The sequence below is a fragment of the Pecten maximus genome, chromosome 2 (assembly GCF_902652985.1).
Source record: "Pecten maximus chromosome 2, xPecMax1.1, whole genome shotgun sequence".
NCBI lineage: Eukaryota > Metazoa > Mollusca > Bivalvia > Pectinida > Pectinidae > Pecten > Pecten maximus.
The window spans coordinates 12827279-12840689 of NC_047016.1; the positions used below are offsets into that span (position 1 = coordinate 12827279).

Genomic DNA, 13411 nt, shown 5'->3' on the forward strand with positions numbered 1-13411 from the left:
TACAGCACCCTGTGTAATGATAGTAGTAGACCATGTCATAAAACAGTTCTAATACAGCACCCTGTGTAATGATAGTAGTAGACCATGTCATAAAATGGTTCTAATACAGCACCCTGTGTAATGATAGTAGTAGACCATGTCATAAAACAGTTCTAATACAGCACCCTGTGTAATGATAGTAGTAGATCATGTCATAAAACGGTTCTAATACAGCACCCTGTGTAATGGTAGTAGTAGATGATGTCATAAAACGGTTCTAATACAGCACCCTGTGTAATGGTAGTAGTAGATGATGTCATAAAACGGTTCTAATACAGCACCCTGTGTAATGATAGTAGTAGACCATGTCATAAAACGGTTCTAATACAGCACCCTGTGTAATGATAGTAGTAGATCATGTCATAAAACGGTTCTAATACAGCACCCTGTGTAATGATAGTAGTAGACCATGTCATAAAACGGTTCTAATACAGCACCCTGTGTAATGGTAGTAGTAGACCATGTCATAAAACGGTTCTAATACAGCACCCTGTGTAATGATAGTAGTAGACCATGTCATAAAACGGTTCTAATACAGCACCCTGTGTAATGGTAGTAGTAGACCATGTCATAAAACAGTTCTAAAACAGCACCCTGTGTAATGATAGTAGTAGATGATGTCATAAAACGGTTCTAATACAGCACCCTGTGTAATGATAGTAGTAGACTATGTCATAAAACAGTTCTAATACAGCACCCTGTGTAATGGTAGTAGTAGACCATGTCATAAAACGGTTCTAATACAGCACCCTGTGTAATGGTAGTAGTAGATGATGTCATAAAACGGTTCTAATACAGCACCCTGTGTAATGATAGTAGTAGACTATGTCATAAAACGGTTCTAATACAGCACCCTGTGTAATGGTAGTAGTAGACCATGTCATAAAACGGTTCTAATACAGCACCCTGTGTAATGGTAGTAGTAGACCATGTCATAAAACAGTTCTAATACAGCACCCTGTGTAATGGTAGTAGTAGACCATGTCATAAAACGGTTCTAATACAGCACCCTTTGTAATGGTAGTAGTAGACCATGTCATAAAACGGTTCTAATACAGCACCCTGTGTAATGATAGTAGTAGACCATGTCATAAAACGGTTCTAATACGGCACCCTGTGTAATGGTAGTAGTAGACCATGTCACAAAATGGTTCTAATACAGCACCCTGTGTAATGGTAGTAGTAGACCATGTCATAAAACGGTTCTAATACAGCACCCTTTGTAATGATAGTAGTAGACCATGTCACAAAACGGTTCTAATACAGCACCCTGTGTAATGATAGCAGTAGACCATGTCATAAAACAGTTCTAATACAGCACTCGTGTAATGGTAGTAGTAGACCATGTCATAAAACGGTTCTAATACAGCACTCTGTGTAATGATAGCAGTAGACCATGTCATAAAACGGTTCTAATACAGCACCCTGTGTAATGAGAGCAGTAGACTATCTACTGTGGATTATTCATACTGTGAATACTTAATTAAATATTTACAAACACTGCAATGTGAAATAAAATATGACACGAACATGAGTTATCATGGATGTTTTATTTCCCTCCTTCTCAGCACAATATGACACTACTCTCCGGCATGATCATTACAAAAACTTATGCGTAGCCATTAAAAAAAACAGAGAATCTTATCTGGTACGCCCTCAAAGACATGACCATGTGGTACGCCCTCAAAGACATGACCATGTGGTACGCCCTCAAAGACATGACCATGTGGTACGCCCTCAAGGAGACATGACCATGTGGTACGCCCTCAAAGACATGACCATGTGGTACGCCCTCAAAGACATGACCATGTGGTACGCCCTCAAAGACATGACCATGTGGTACGCCCTCAAAGACATGACCATGTGGTACGCCCTCAAAGATTTGACCATGTGGTAGCTAACTCATATTGCACAATACATCAATGTATCTATATATAATATCAAAATTATGGTAATGTGGCTAAAATAGAGATTTGGAATATGACATTCATATCGAATTACATAGGTTATATTCTATCTAATATAAATATGTTAACATCCTGGATTCATCAACTGCTGGTGATTGGTATATGAGGGGATGGGTATATGTTTTAATTCACTTCAGAAAAATGTCTATATCTATATGAGCATTAAATACAAAGTTTGTATTTGATATTTACAGCTAGCAAGCTGTAATATAACACATGAAATTTGATTACACATTGTATGGTAATTTAAATGTATTCCCGTGTCATCTGGCACCTAGTAAGAGTATAAACTTTGTTTTCTAAAAATAATGTATCTTAATACTGAAACCGTCTTTGGATTTACCTCCTTTTGATTGACATCCTCTATAGGCCTCTGTAGGGGCTCTGACAGTCAGCCTCTTACACACACAGTGACTTGTATTGCATAGATACAAATACAGCTAATCAAATTGTCCAGTGAAACAAATGAGCGTCACCAGTTCAGGAAACAGGCGTTTCCACCACCAGCAGTCTGCGGTTATGTGATGAGGTTTTACAATGATCAATATGAAATCCTGGTGTTCCATCTGGGGATGTTCAATGATACAAGCTTTTTACAAGTATACTTTGGCAAGGGGCATATGGATTATATATTACTCAATAAGTTGGATATGAATTATATACATAAATGCCTTTTTGACCCCACATATTACTACCATCTAATTAACACTTATAAACTTTCCATCCACTCCTCCCTGTTTCCATTTGGTCTATCTTAGCCCCTCCCTCCCCCTCCCTGACGTATCTTAAATGTCATTACAGGGATACTGATAGTCATCCATGTGTGGAACCAAAAAAGCATATTTTATCTGTAATATCTAATTATACCTACAATAATCAAATTTTGATGGGATTAAATTACAACTATTTTTAAATCAAATCTAAAATTTAGGGTCAATTACAACATGCTCTTTACAACAACCATTGTCAAACATTAACATCTAATATCAGGAAAAACAAACATAAAATATCTAGTTTATGAACATCTTTTCTGAATTTACTTGGTTAGCTTTGTTTAGCATCTTGGTAACATGTATATATTATTGAAACATGTATATATGTTTTTGTTTTAAATCCAGGTATATAATTCTGGTGAGTTAGATCCAGGTAAGATATTTGTGGAAGTTGAATCCCTGTTAAACAATTCTATTTTCTGGTAAAGGATGGAATGACTTTGTATACAATGGAATGTACAATCAGAACTCGGACCTGTGATCATTAGGACTGATCGGCCTATGATAATTAGGACCGACCTATGATAATTAGGACCGACCTGTGATAATTAGGACTGACCTGTGATAATTAGGACAAGAAGCGAGATCACAACCTAGGAATGACTTAAAGTGCTTGCTATAGCACCATCACTGATATACACAGTCCTAAGGCAAGCTTGTCAACCTGACATTAACAAATAACACTGGCCAAATGTCACACTGCTACATGTAGTACATACATAGTTAACTTACACTGGGGGACATAATACCCAGTAATTAACATTTACTGGATGTACATAAACTGTACACTGTCATAATTAACACCCAGCTGTCTATACATTCAAAGATTTCTAAACAACAAATCTGGAAAGATTACACATGTAAAATCATTCACAAAATATAATTACTTCAAAGAAGTATGTAAATTAAATTCTCCAAATCATGCAATGATTTATAATTATATAATAAATATGCTCTACATTCAACAATTTCATTTCTTAACCATTATTGAAGTTGTAAATATCATCACCTGATTTTAATTTCAAATTAATAAGTTCTATTTTTGACAATGAGAGAGTTTTATGGTGATATTGGTATATACGTATAATCCCATCTAAACCGTTCAAATTTTTGTCATCAAAAAATGTGCACCAAGAGAAACTTCACAAGTGAATAATAATAATAAAAGTATTACGGAAATCAATTGATTCTACTCAGCAGGTGTGTTTAGATATAGAACAGTTGTTACACGGAACAAGGAGGAAGGGAGGTAAGCTATTATCTATCATACGGAATCAATATTCTCGCCCCATTCCCTGGTAAAGATTCTCTGCTATTCATACCAAGAATTAACATCATTTATGTCACATTTTCTAACTACCTATGCGGAGGATAAAACAGTTCCGGAGATTAAAATATCAATCTGAAATCATATATCACAGATATTCTTGTTTACATGATAAAATTGCTCAGATATGTTCATTGGTCGATATGTACAAAAATCTATAATCGGTGAAATATTTACAGTCATGCTATCAAGAGTATAAGCCTTGATTCTAACAATTCTGTTCACAATGTATTTCATAAAAACATGTAACTATACAGCATAATGAAGGGCGTATTCCCCCGTATATAATATTGAGGACTACAATGACAGTCATAATTCAAACACTTGTTCAACTAATAAAGGAGAAATGTGATTTTTATATTTTTTTCCTGTAATTTATTTACGAAATCATTGATTGTTCTGTATGACTAATAGTAAAGGTAATGTTAATTTATGATCCATTATGCATCGTGTTACGCGTTTTGTGATTATATAAAACTGATTAGTTGTATACATGTCTACTGCGGCCTTACACAAAGTTTTATTTGTATTGGAGTTATCTCCCCTATGAGTTGTTTAACGTTCAGTGTGTACAACTTATTATAGTAATGTGAAATTCACCAGGCATTAAAGTTATCTCACAATAGTAAGTCTTCTCCACAGAGATTCTAACCTGTTACATTATGGTAGTTTATCTCCTCAACACGTAAACCATCCAATGATGTCATGATCGAGATGATGAATATACAGGATATAGGACTCATATCTTTGTTCTGACAGTTATAATGATGAGGACGATGGAATATTTAATGAGGATGCATCACTGTATAACAGAAATATTTGTGTTGTTAACACACATTCAAGATAAAACAATGCTAACATTCCTGATCCTACATAAAAGTGATTTTTAAGTAATTCAAAAATCCTTCTATGGCTTTTTAATTCAAACAGAACTCCACACATATTTCTGTTTTACAGACAAGAACCTGAGAATAACTTTAAACTTTGTGCATCATTTTAAAGTCACAAATCGTTGCACCGTTACACAAGTAGATTGGTCATTAACAGTGCCAGTCAGAATATATCTCTTATATAATAAGATCTGACAAATTGGCAAAACGCTGGTCAAATGGATGGCATAGGTCAACAGACATTTATATAGACACCGTAACAGTAGTATCACTACCACAGGGCAGGCCTTCTCAAAAACAGCACTTAAACACGATAATGTTCCATTACGTGGTATCATTCAATCACAAAGGCAGTTTCAGTAAATCTAATCAAATTAAATTCATCAATTAGAATGGAGAGATTGCATCATAATACACAATGAATCGCCATGTGGTGTTTTGTTCTAGTCCTCTCTCTAACCTACCCCTGTCTCGTGTTCAATGTGTTCCAGTCCTCTCTCTAACCTACCCCTGTCTCGTGTTCAATGTGTTCTAGTCCTCTCTCTAACCTACCCCTGTCTCGTGTTCAATGTGTTCCAGTCCTCTCTCTAACCTACCCCTGTCTCGTGTTCAATGTGTTCTAGTCCTCTCTCTAACCTACCCCTGTCTCGTGTTCAATGTGTTCCAGTCTTCTCTCTAACCTACCCCTGTCTCGTGTTCAATGTGTTCTAGTCCTTTCTCTAACCTACCCCTGTCTCGTGTTCAATGTGTTCTAGTCCTCTCTCTAACCTACCCCTGTCTCGTGTTCAATGTGTTCTAGTCCTCTCTCTAACCTACCCCTGTCTTGTGTTCAATGTGTTCCAGTCTTCTCTCTAACCTACCCCTGTCTCGTGTTCAATGTGTTCCAGTCCTCTCTCTAACCTACCCCCGTCTTGTGTTCAATATGTTCCAGTCCTCTCTAACCTATCCCTGTCTCGTGTTCAATGTGTTCCAGTCCTCTCTCTAACTCCTGTCTCGTGTTCAATGTGTTCCAGTCCTCTCTAACCTATCCCTGTCTTGTGTTCAATGTGTTCCAGTCCTCTCTCTAACCTACCCCTGTCTCGAGTTCAATGTGTTCCAGTCCTCTCTCTAACCTATCCCTGTCTTGTGTTCAATGTGTTCCAGTCCTCTCTCTAACCTACCCCTGTCTCGAGTTCAATGTGTTCCAGTCCTCTCTCTAACCTACCCCTGTCTCGTGTTCAATGTGTTCCAGTCCTCTCTCTAACCTACCCCTGTCTCGAGTTCAATGTGTTCCAGTCTTCTCTCTAACCTACCCCTGTCTTGTGTTCAATGTTTCAGTCCTCTCTCTAACCTACCCCTGTCTCGTGTTCAATGTGTTCCAGTCCTCTCTCTAACCTACCCCTGTCTCGTGTTCAATGTGTTCCAGTCCTCTCTCTAACCTACCCCTGTCTCGTGTTCAATGTGTTCCAGTCTTCTCTCTAACCTACCCCTGTCTCGTGTTCAATGTTTCAGTCCTCTCTCTAACCTATCCCCGTCTCGTGTTCAATGTGTTCCAGTCCTCTCTCTAACCTATCCCCGTCTCGTGTTCAATGTGTTTCAGTCCTCTCTCTAACCTACCCCTGTCTTGTGTTCAATGTTTCAGTCCTCTCTCTAACCTACCCCTGTCTTGTGTTCAATGTGTTCCAGTCTTCTCTCTAACTTACCCCTGTCTCGTGTTCAATGTTTCAGTCCTCTCTCTAACTTACCCCTGTCTCGTGTTCAATGTGTTCCAGTCCTCTCTCTAACCTATCCCCGTCTCGTGTTCAATGTGTTCCAGTCCTCTCTCTAACTTACCCCTGTCTCGTGTTCAATGTGTTCTAGTCCTCTCTCTAACTTACCCCTGTCTCGTGTTCAATGTGTTCCAGTCCTCTCTCTAACCTATCCCTGTCTCGTGTTCAATGTGTTTCAGTCCTCTCTCTAACCTACCCCTGTCTCGTGTTCAATGTGTTCTAGTCCTCTCTCTAACCTACCCCTTGTCTTGTCGTTTTAATGTGTGTTCCAGTCTTCTCTATAAACCCCAAATAAAAACTATTTTTTAAGTCAATGGAAGCAAAGTTTGAATCTAAATTACTGGCTAACAAAAACAGATGCAGAAAAAATTTACTAGAAGAGAAACTGAACACAACTATAATTGTTGTAGTCTATCTTGTGTACAAATTGTAGATTTGATTTCCTGAGATCCTCAAACCAAAACAATGTATTTGGGTAGGAAAGTTGGTTCAGCAGGATGAAACTTGTTACCTACATGACTGAATATGATAATAAATTCACTTCACATCATCAACTACTGCATAGACAGTACATTTATTGTCACAGACTGCTGTCTCCGAAACACTCTCCTGTACTCTACACCAGGTCTCTTAGCTCCTGTACATGTACTCCTTTACTCTACACCAGGTCTCTTAGCTCCATAGCTTGACAACCACTGCGTAGACTAACACTGCCATATACTGCAGTTAAATTTGGCAAAATTAGGCACAACCTTCATCAAAAGGTAGGTCATATCAGAGAAAGCTGCCACAAATATTCACTTGATTTGTGTAATGTTTGCTCATTCAGAATAAACCATTGTGGTAACTAATATTGTGAAATTTTGTCATAAATACATATTAGATATTATCAGGAAGTGAACAACATCCAGTGGATATTCACCTTCCGAATCCTTGGACATCTCCATGGATTTGTATGGAAACTTTCACATTCCGAATCCTTGGACATCTCCATGGATTTCTATGGAGACTTTCACATTCCGAATCCTTGGACGTCTCCATGGATTTTTATGGAAACTTTCACATTCCGAATCCTTGGACATCTCCATGGATTTGTATGGAGACTTTCACCTTCCGAATCCTTGGACATCTCCATGGATTTGTATGGAGACTTTCACCTTCCGAATCCTTGGACATCTCCATGGATTTGTATGGAAACTTTCACATTCCGAATCCTTGGACATCTCCATGGATTTGTATGGAAACTTTCACATTCCAAATCCTTGGACATCTCCATGGATTTCTATGGAGACTTTCACATTCCGAATCCTTGGACGTCTCCATGGATTTCTATGGAGACTTTCACATTCCGAATCCTTGGACATCTCCATGGATTTCTATGGAGACTTTCACCTTCCGAATCCTTGGACATCTCCATGGATTTGTATGGAGACTTTTATCACTTAATTAAAAGTTGATTTCCATCCCAATTTAACGGGATACATCCACACTATATTTCTGAGATGTTGCTTGATTGTCTCCAGTAGGTCACAGATCACTTTCCATTGTTGTGACATATCAGCATTGATCTTTTGAAGACACTCCATTGTTACAAGGTATTTTCATCTCCATTGTTTGGAGATATCTTGACACTCCATTGTTTGGAGATATCTTGACCCTCCATTGTTTGGAGATATCTTGACCCTCCATTGTTTGGAGATATCTTGACCCTCCATTGTTTGGAGATATCTTGACCCTCCATTGTTTGGAGATATCTTGACCCTCCATTGTTTGGAGATATCTTGACCCACCATTGTTTGGAGATATCTTGACCCTCCATTGTTTAAATATCTTGAACCTTTTATTGTTTGGAGATATCTATTTCCATAGGTTTGCATTATGTCAATCAATACCTGCATCACCTACATAGCACCACAGAAACACATGTTGTCAGAAGTGACAAGGGCTGACTACACCAAATCTGTAGGGTGTCAGCTGGAGTATCCTATCACTCTGTGTTCCACCCTCAGTGAGGCGTTACTATAGTTAATGTCCATCAATAAATATCTAGGGAATGTTTCATATAAGGCGTTCCTCTGGCGGTGGCTTCATAACATTTCCAAGTTCTACTCTTGACCCCGTGACCTCTTGGCGACTTGGACTGTAGTGACCTCTAGTAGCACGTTTACTCCGTGCCAATACTAAAAATATGATGACACCTGAAAATAAAAATGACAACAGTATGAGTTCTTTATTTCACCCTTTCCATTAAAGGTTTCTATGACAAGTACAGAACATAGATATTTAATGTAACAGCCTAAAACAGTAAGAGTTTTAACAAACCATAGCTTTGTACTTATATTTACTGGTAACTTCATAATCTTAAAATTTACTTGAATTTTTTAAACATGTATGTTCAATGAAACTAAGATATAGAAGATTTGACAAGCGTTTTCCAATAAGCCTCGATATAAGCCATACCATCTCCATAACAACCAATGTGAAAGGGGAGACAATCGACATAAAAAACTCACCAACAACAATGAGAAGTAGAACCGCGGCCACTGTGGGGCCTATGATAATGGCTAGATTGTTATCCTGGCTGATTTTCTGGTACTCTGGGTTCTGTATTAAGACAAAATATCTCTATTATATCTTAATTACTACACATCATAGTAATTTTTTCTGACAAAGTTAATTTGTCACACGAGGACTGTTTCAGTTATTTCGAAACCTAAAACAAAACATAATTCTGGAATCAAAAGATTGAGATTAAAATCTCTCTCACAATATATTTCAGCCTCCCACTTAACAAAGCCACTTATAAACACCACATTGAAATGTCACAAAATGTCCTTCTTTAATCGAAATTCAAGGACACAAGTTTTCTTTTTTTCAACTATCTTCTTTGTCTCCTACTTTCAGGACAAACATGTTTATTTACTGACATTCTAATTAGAACTGAGATATCTCTCATTTCAAGGACTTCAAGCATTTCATTTATGAAAATCTTTTATTCTTGGGTTTTCCTTTGAATCTATATGATTGTAATTACCCGCTGTGCACAGAGTTTGCCCATGTATTCACTGGTACATTCACACTGGAACGTCCCGGGTAAGTTGGTACATTTACCGCCATTGATACATGGACTGCTCACGCATTCGTTCACGTCCTCCATACAGGTCACGTTTGTATAGCCTGCAAATAGTCATGGAACCAAAAACTATTATAAATAATACTATTGTATTTAAGCTTGAAAACATATTTTCCTAGAAATAAAGGACTCTTAGCCAAATAAAGCATATTCAATCAGATTTTTTTTTTTTTTTATTCTTTGCAAAATTGAATAACAAATTACATAGAACAGTATTGCAGCAGAGAACTTTGAAATTTCAAGCATAGTCAAGGCTAAAGCCACCCTAACTAGCCATCACATTAACAGTAATTTGGGAGCAGTAAAGGGTTAGGAAGAAAGGATGGCATAATCTGTATAATAAATAATACAAAAGGCCCAGAGGGCCTGGATCATTCAAATGGTGATGCAAAAAAAAATAATGGTAAAATTACTATTTCAAATTGTTGACCATAATATATCAATTTTGTTTTCAGGAAATGGTAAACAATATTTTAAAAAGAGATGATATGATTCACAGATGCATTAGTGAATCATAATGTAGGGTTTTACATAGAGGCATTATCCAAGTCATATCTTTTAGAACTTAGAAGGATACAGGTCAATGAGGCATCAGATGGAATAGCCCAGTGATACAGCAAAAGTCTAAAGTCATTCTAGAGAAGTTAAATGAACTCCCCCACCCCAAACATTTAATGAACTCCCCCACCCCAAACATTTAATGAACTCCCCCACCCCAAACATTTAATGAACTCCCCCCCAAACATAAACATGATACAACATTGTATAAATCACTGCCTACCTTCAGTACATGAACACTGGAAACTGTTGACAAGGTCAGAACAGGTACCTCCATTTTGACATGGGTTTGACGCACACTCATCTATATTGATTTCACAGTTACTGCCATTGTACCCGTCCTGACATGTACAGTTGTACGTCCCATCCGAGTTGTAACATGTGGCTCCGTTCTGACATGGACTTAAATCACACTCGTTTATGTCAGTGCTACAATAGGTGCCTTCCCAGCCTGTAAATTAAACATTCAACTGTTATCTCTGTGACTAGTTTGAATGACAGAATTGATGTTTGGTGAAGTGACAGAATTAATGGTATGTGGAGTGACAGAATTGATGTTATGTGGAGTGACAGAATTGATGTTATGTGGAGTGACAGAATTGATGTTTGGTGGAGTGACAGAATTAATGTTATGTGGAGTGACAGAATTGATGTTATGTGGAGTGGCAGAATTGATGTTTGGTGGAGTGACAGAATTGATGTTTTGTGGAGTGACAGAATTGATGTTATGTGGAGTGACAGAATTGATGTTTGGTGGAGTGACAGAATTAATGTTATGTGGAGTGACAGAATTGATGTTATGTGGAGTGACATAATTTATTTACTGTAGTGTTAGTTACTGAATATGCATATCAACATTGATGTTCATACTTCTCAGAAAAATAAAATGCTAAATTTGTCTGGATCCAACTACTGCCAAATTAATCAAAAAGCCAAAAATCAGACAGTGATACATTGAGACACATCAGAGAGGGGATGATGTATTAAATCAGTCAGTGATACATTGAGACACATCAGAGAGGGGTATGATGTATTAAATCAGACAGTGATACATTGAGACACATCAAAGAGGGGTATGATGTATTAAATCAGACAGTGATACATTGAGACACATCAGAGAGGGGTATGATGCATTAAATCAGACAGTGATACATTGAGACACATCAAAGAGGGGTATGATGTATTAAATCAGACAGTGATACATTGAGACACATCAAAGAGGGGTATGATGTATTAAATCAGACAGTGATACATTGAGACACATCAAAGAGGGGTATGATGTATTAAATCAGACGGTGATACATTGAGACACATCAGAGAGGGGTATGATGTATTAAATCAGACGGTGATACATTGAGACACATCAGAGAGGGGTATGATGTATTAAATCAGACAGTGATACATTGAGACACATCAGAGAGGGGTATGATGTATTAAATCAGACGGTGATACATTGAGACACATCAGAGAGGAGTATGATGTATTAAATCAGACAGTGATACATTGAGACACATCAGAGAGGGGTATGATGTATTAAATCAGACAGTGATACATTGAGACACATCAGAGAGGGGATGATGTATTAAATCAGAGAGTGATACATTGAGACACATCAGAGAGGGTATGATGTATTAAATCAGACAGTGATACATTGAGACACATCAGAGAGGGGTATGATGTATTAAATCAGACAGTGATACATTGAGACACATCAGAGAGGGGATGATGTATTAAATCAGACAGTGATACATTGAGACACATCAGAGAGGGGTATGATGTATTAAATCAGACAGTGATACATTGAGACACATCAGAGAGGGGTATGATGTATTAAATCAGACAGTGATACATTGAGACACATCAGAGAGGGGTATGATGTATTAAATCAGACAGTGATACATTGAGACACATCAGAGAGGGGATGATGTATTAAATCAGAAGGTGATACATTGAGACACATCAGAGAGGGGATGATGTATTAAATCAGACAGTGATACATTGAGACACATCAGAGAGGGGTATGATGTATTAAATCAGACAGTGATACATTGAGACACATCAGAGAGGGGTATGATGTATTAAATCAGACAGTGATACATTGAGACACATCAGAGAGGGGTATGATGTATTAAATCAGACAGTGATACATTGAGACACATCAGAGAGGGGTATGATGTATTAAATCAGACAGTGATACATTGAGACACATCAGAGAGGGGTATGATGTATTAAATCAGAGCAGTGATACATTGAGACACATCAGAGAGGGGTATGATGTATTAAATCAGACAGTGATACATTGAGACACATCAGAGAGGGGTATGATGTATTAAATCAGACAGTGATACATTGAGACACATCAGAGAGGGGTATGATGTATTAAATCAGACAGTGATACATTGAGACACATCAGAGAGGGGTATGATGTATTAAATCAGACAGTGATACATTGAGACACATCAGAGAGGGGTATGATGTATTAAATCAGAGAGTGATACATTGAGACACATCAGAGAGGGTATGATGTATTAAATCAGAGAGTGATACATTGAGACACATCAGAGAGGGGATGATGTATTAAATCAGAGAGTGATACATTGAGACACATCAGAGAGGGGGATGATGTATTAAATCAGAGAGTGATACATTGAGACACATCAGAGAGGGGTATGATGTATTAAATCAGAGAGTGATACATTGAGACACATCAGAGAGGGGATGATGTATTAAATCAGACAGTGATACATTGAGACACATCAGAGAGGGGATGATGTATTAAATCAGAGAGTGATACATTGAGACACATCAGAGAGGGGATGATGTATTAAATCAGAGAGTGATACATTGAGACACATCAGAGAGGGGTATGATGTATTAAATCAGACAGTGATACATTGAGACACATCAGAGAGGGGTATGATGTATTAAATCAGAGAGTGATACATTGAGACACATCAGAGAGGGGTATGATGTATT

The 13411-nt window shown here is 37.6% G+C and overlaps 1 protein-coding gene across 3 annotated transcripts in view; it reads right to left on the reverse strand.

Annotated features, from left to right (window-relative positions):
- Positions 1–1570: 1570 nt before the first annotated feature.
- The window catches only part of LOC117318006 (protein crumbs-like), a 105167-nt gene continuing 93326 nt past the window's right edge, over positions 1571–13411 (reverse strand). For 2 of the 3 annotated variants that reach the window (XM_033872979.1, XM_033872991.1), the window contains 4 exons: positions 10659–10886; positions 9779–9921; positions 9258–9348; positions 1571–8942 (listed from right to left, as the gene is read on the reverse strand). In XM_033872979.1, the coding sequence (XP_033728870.1) occupies positions 8803–8942; positions 9258–9348; positions 9779–9921; positions 10659–10886 (602 nt within the window). In that variant the 3' untranslated portion in view covers positions 1571–8802. The remainder of the gene's footprint in view (positions 8943–9257; positions 9349–9778; positions 9922–10658; positions 10887–13411) is intronic. The other variant, XR_004530290.1, reaches the window with a different exon arrangement.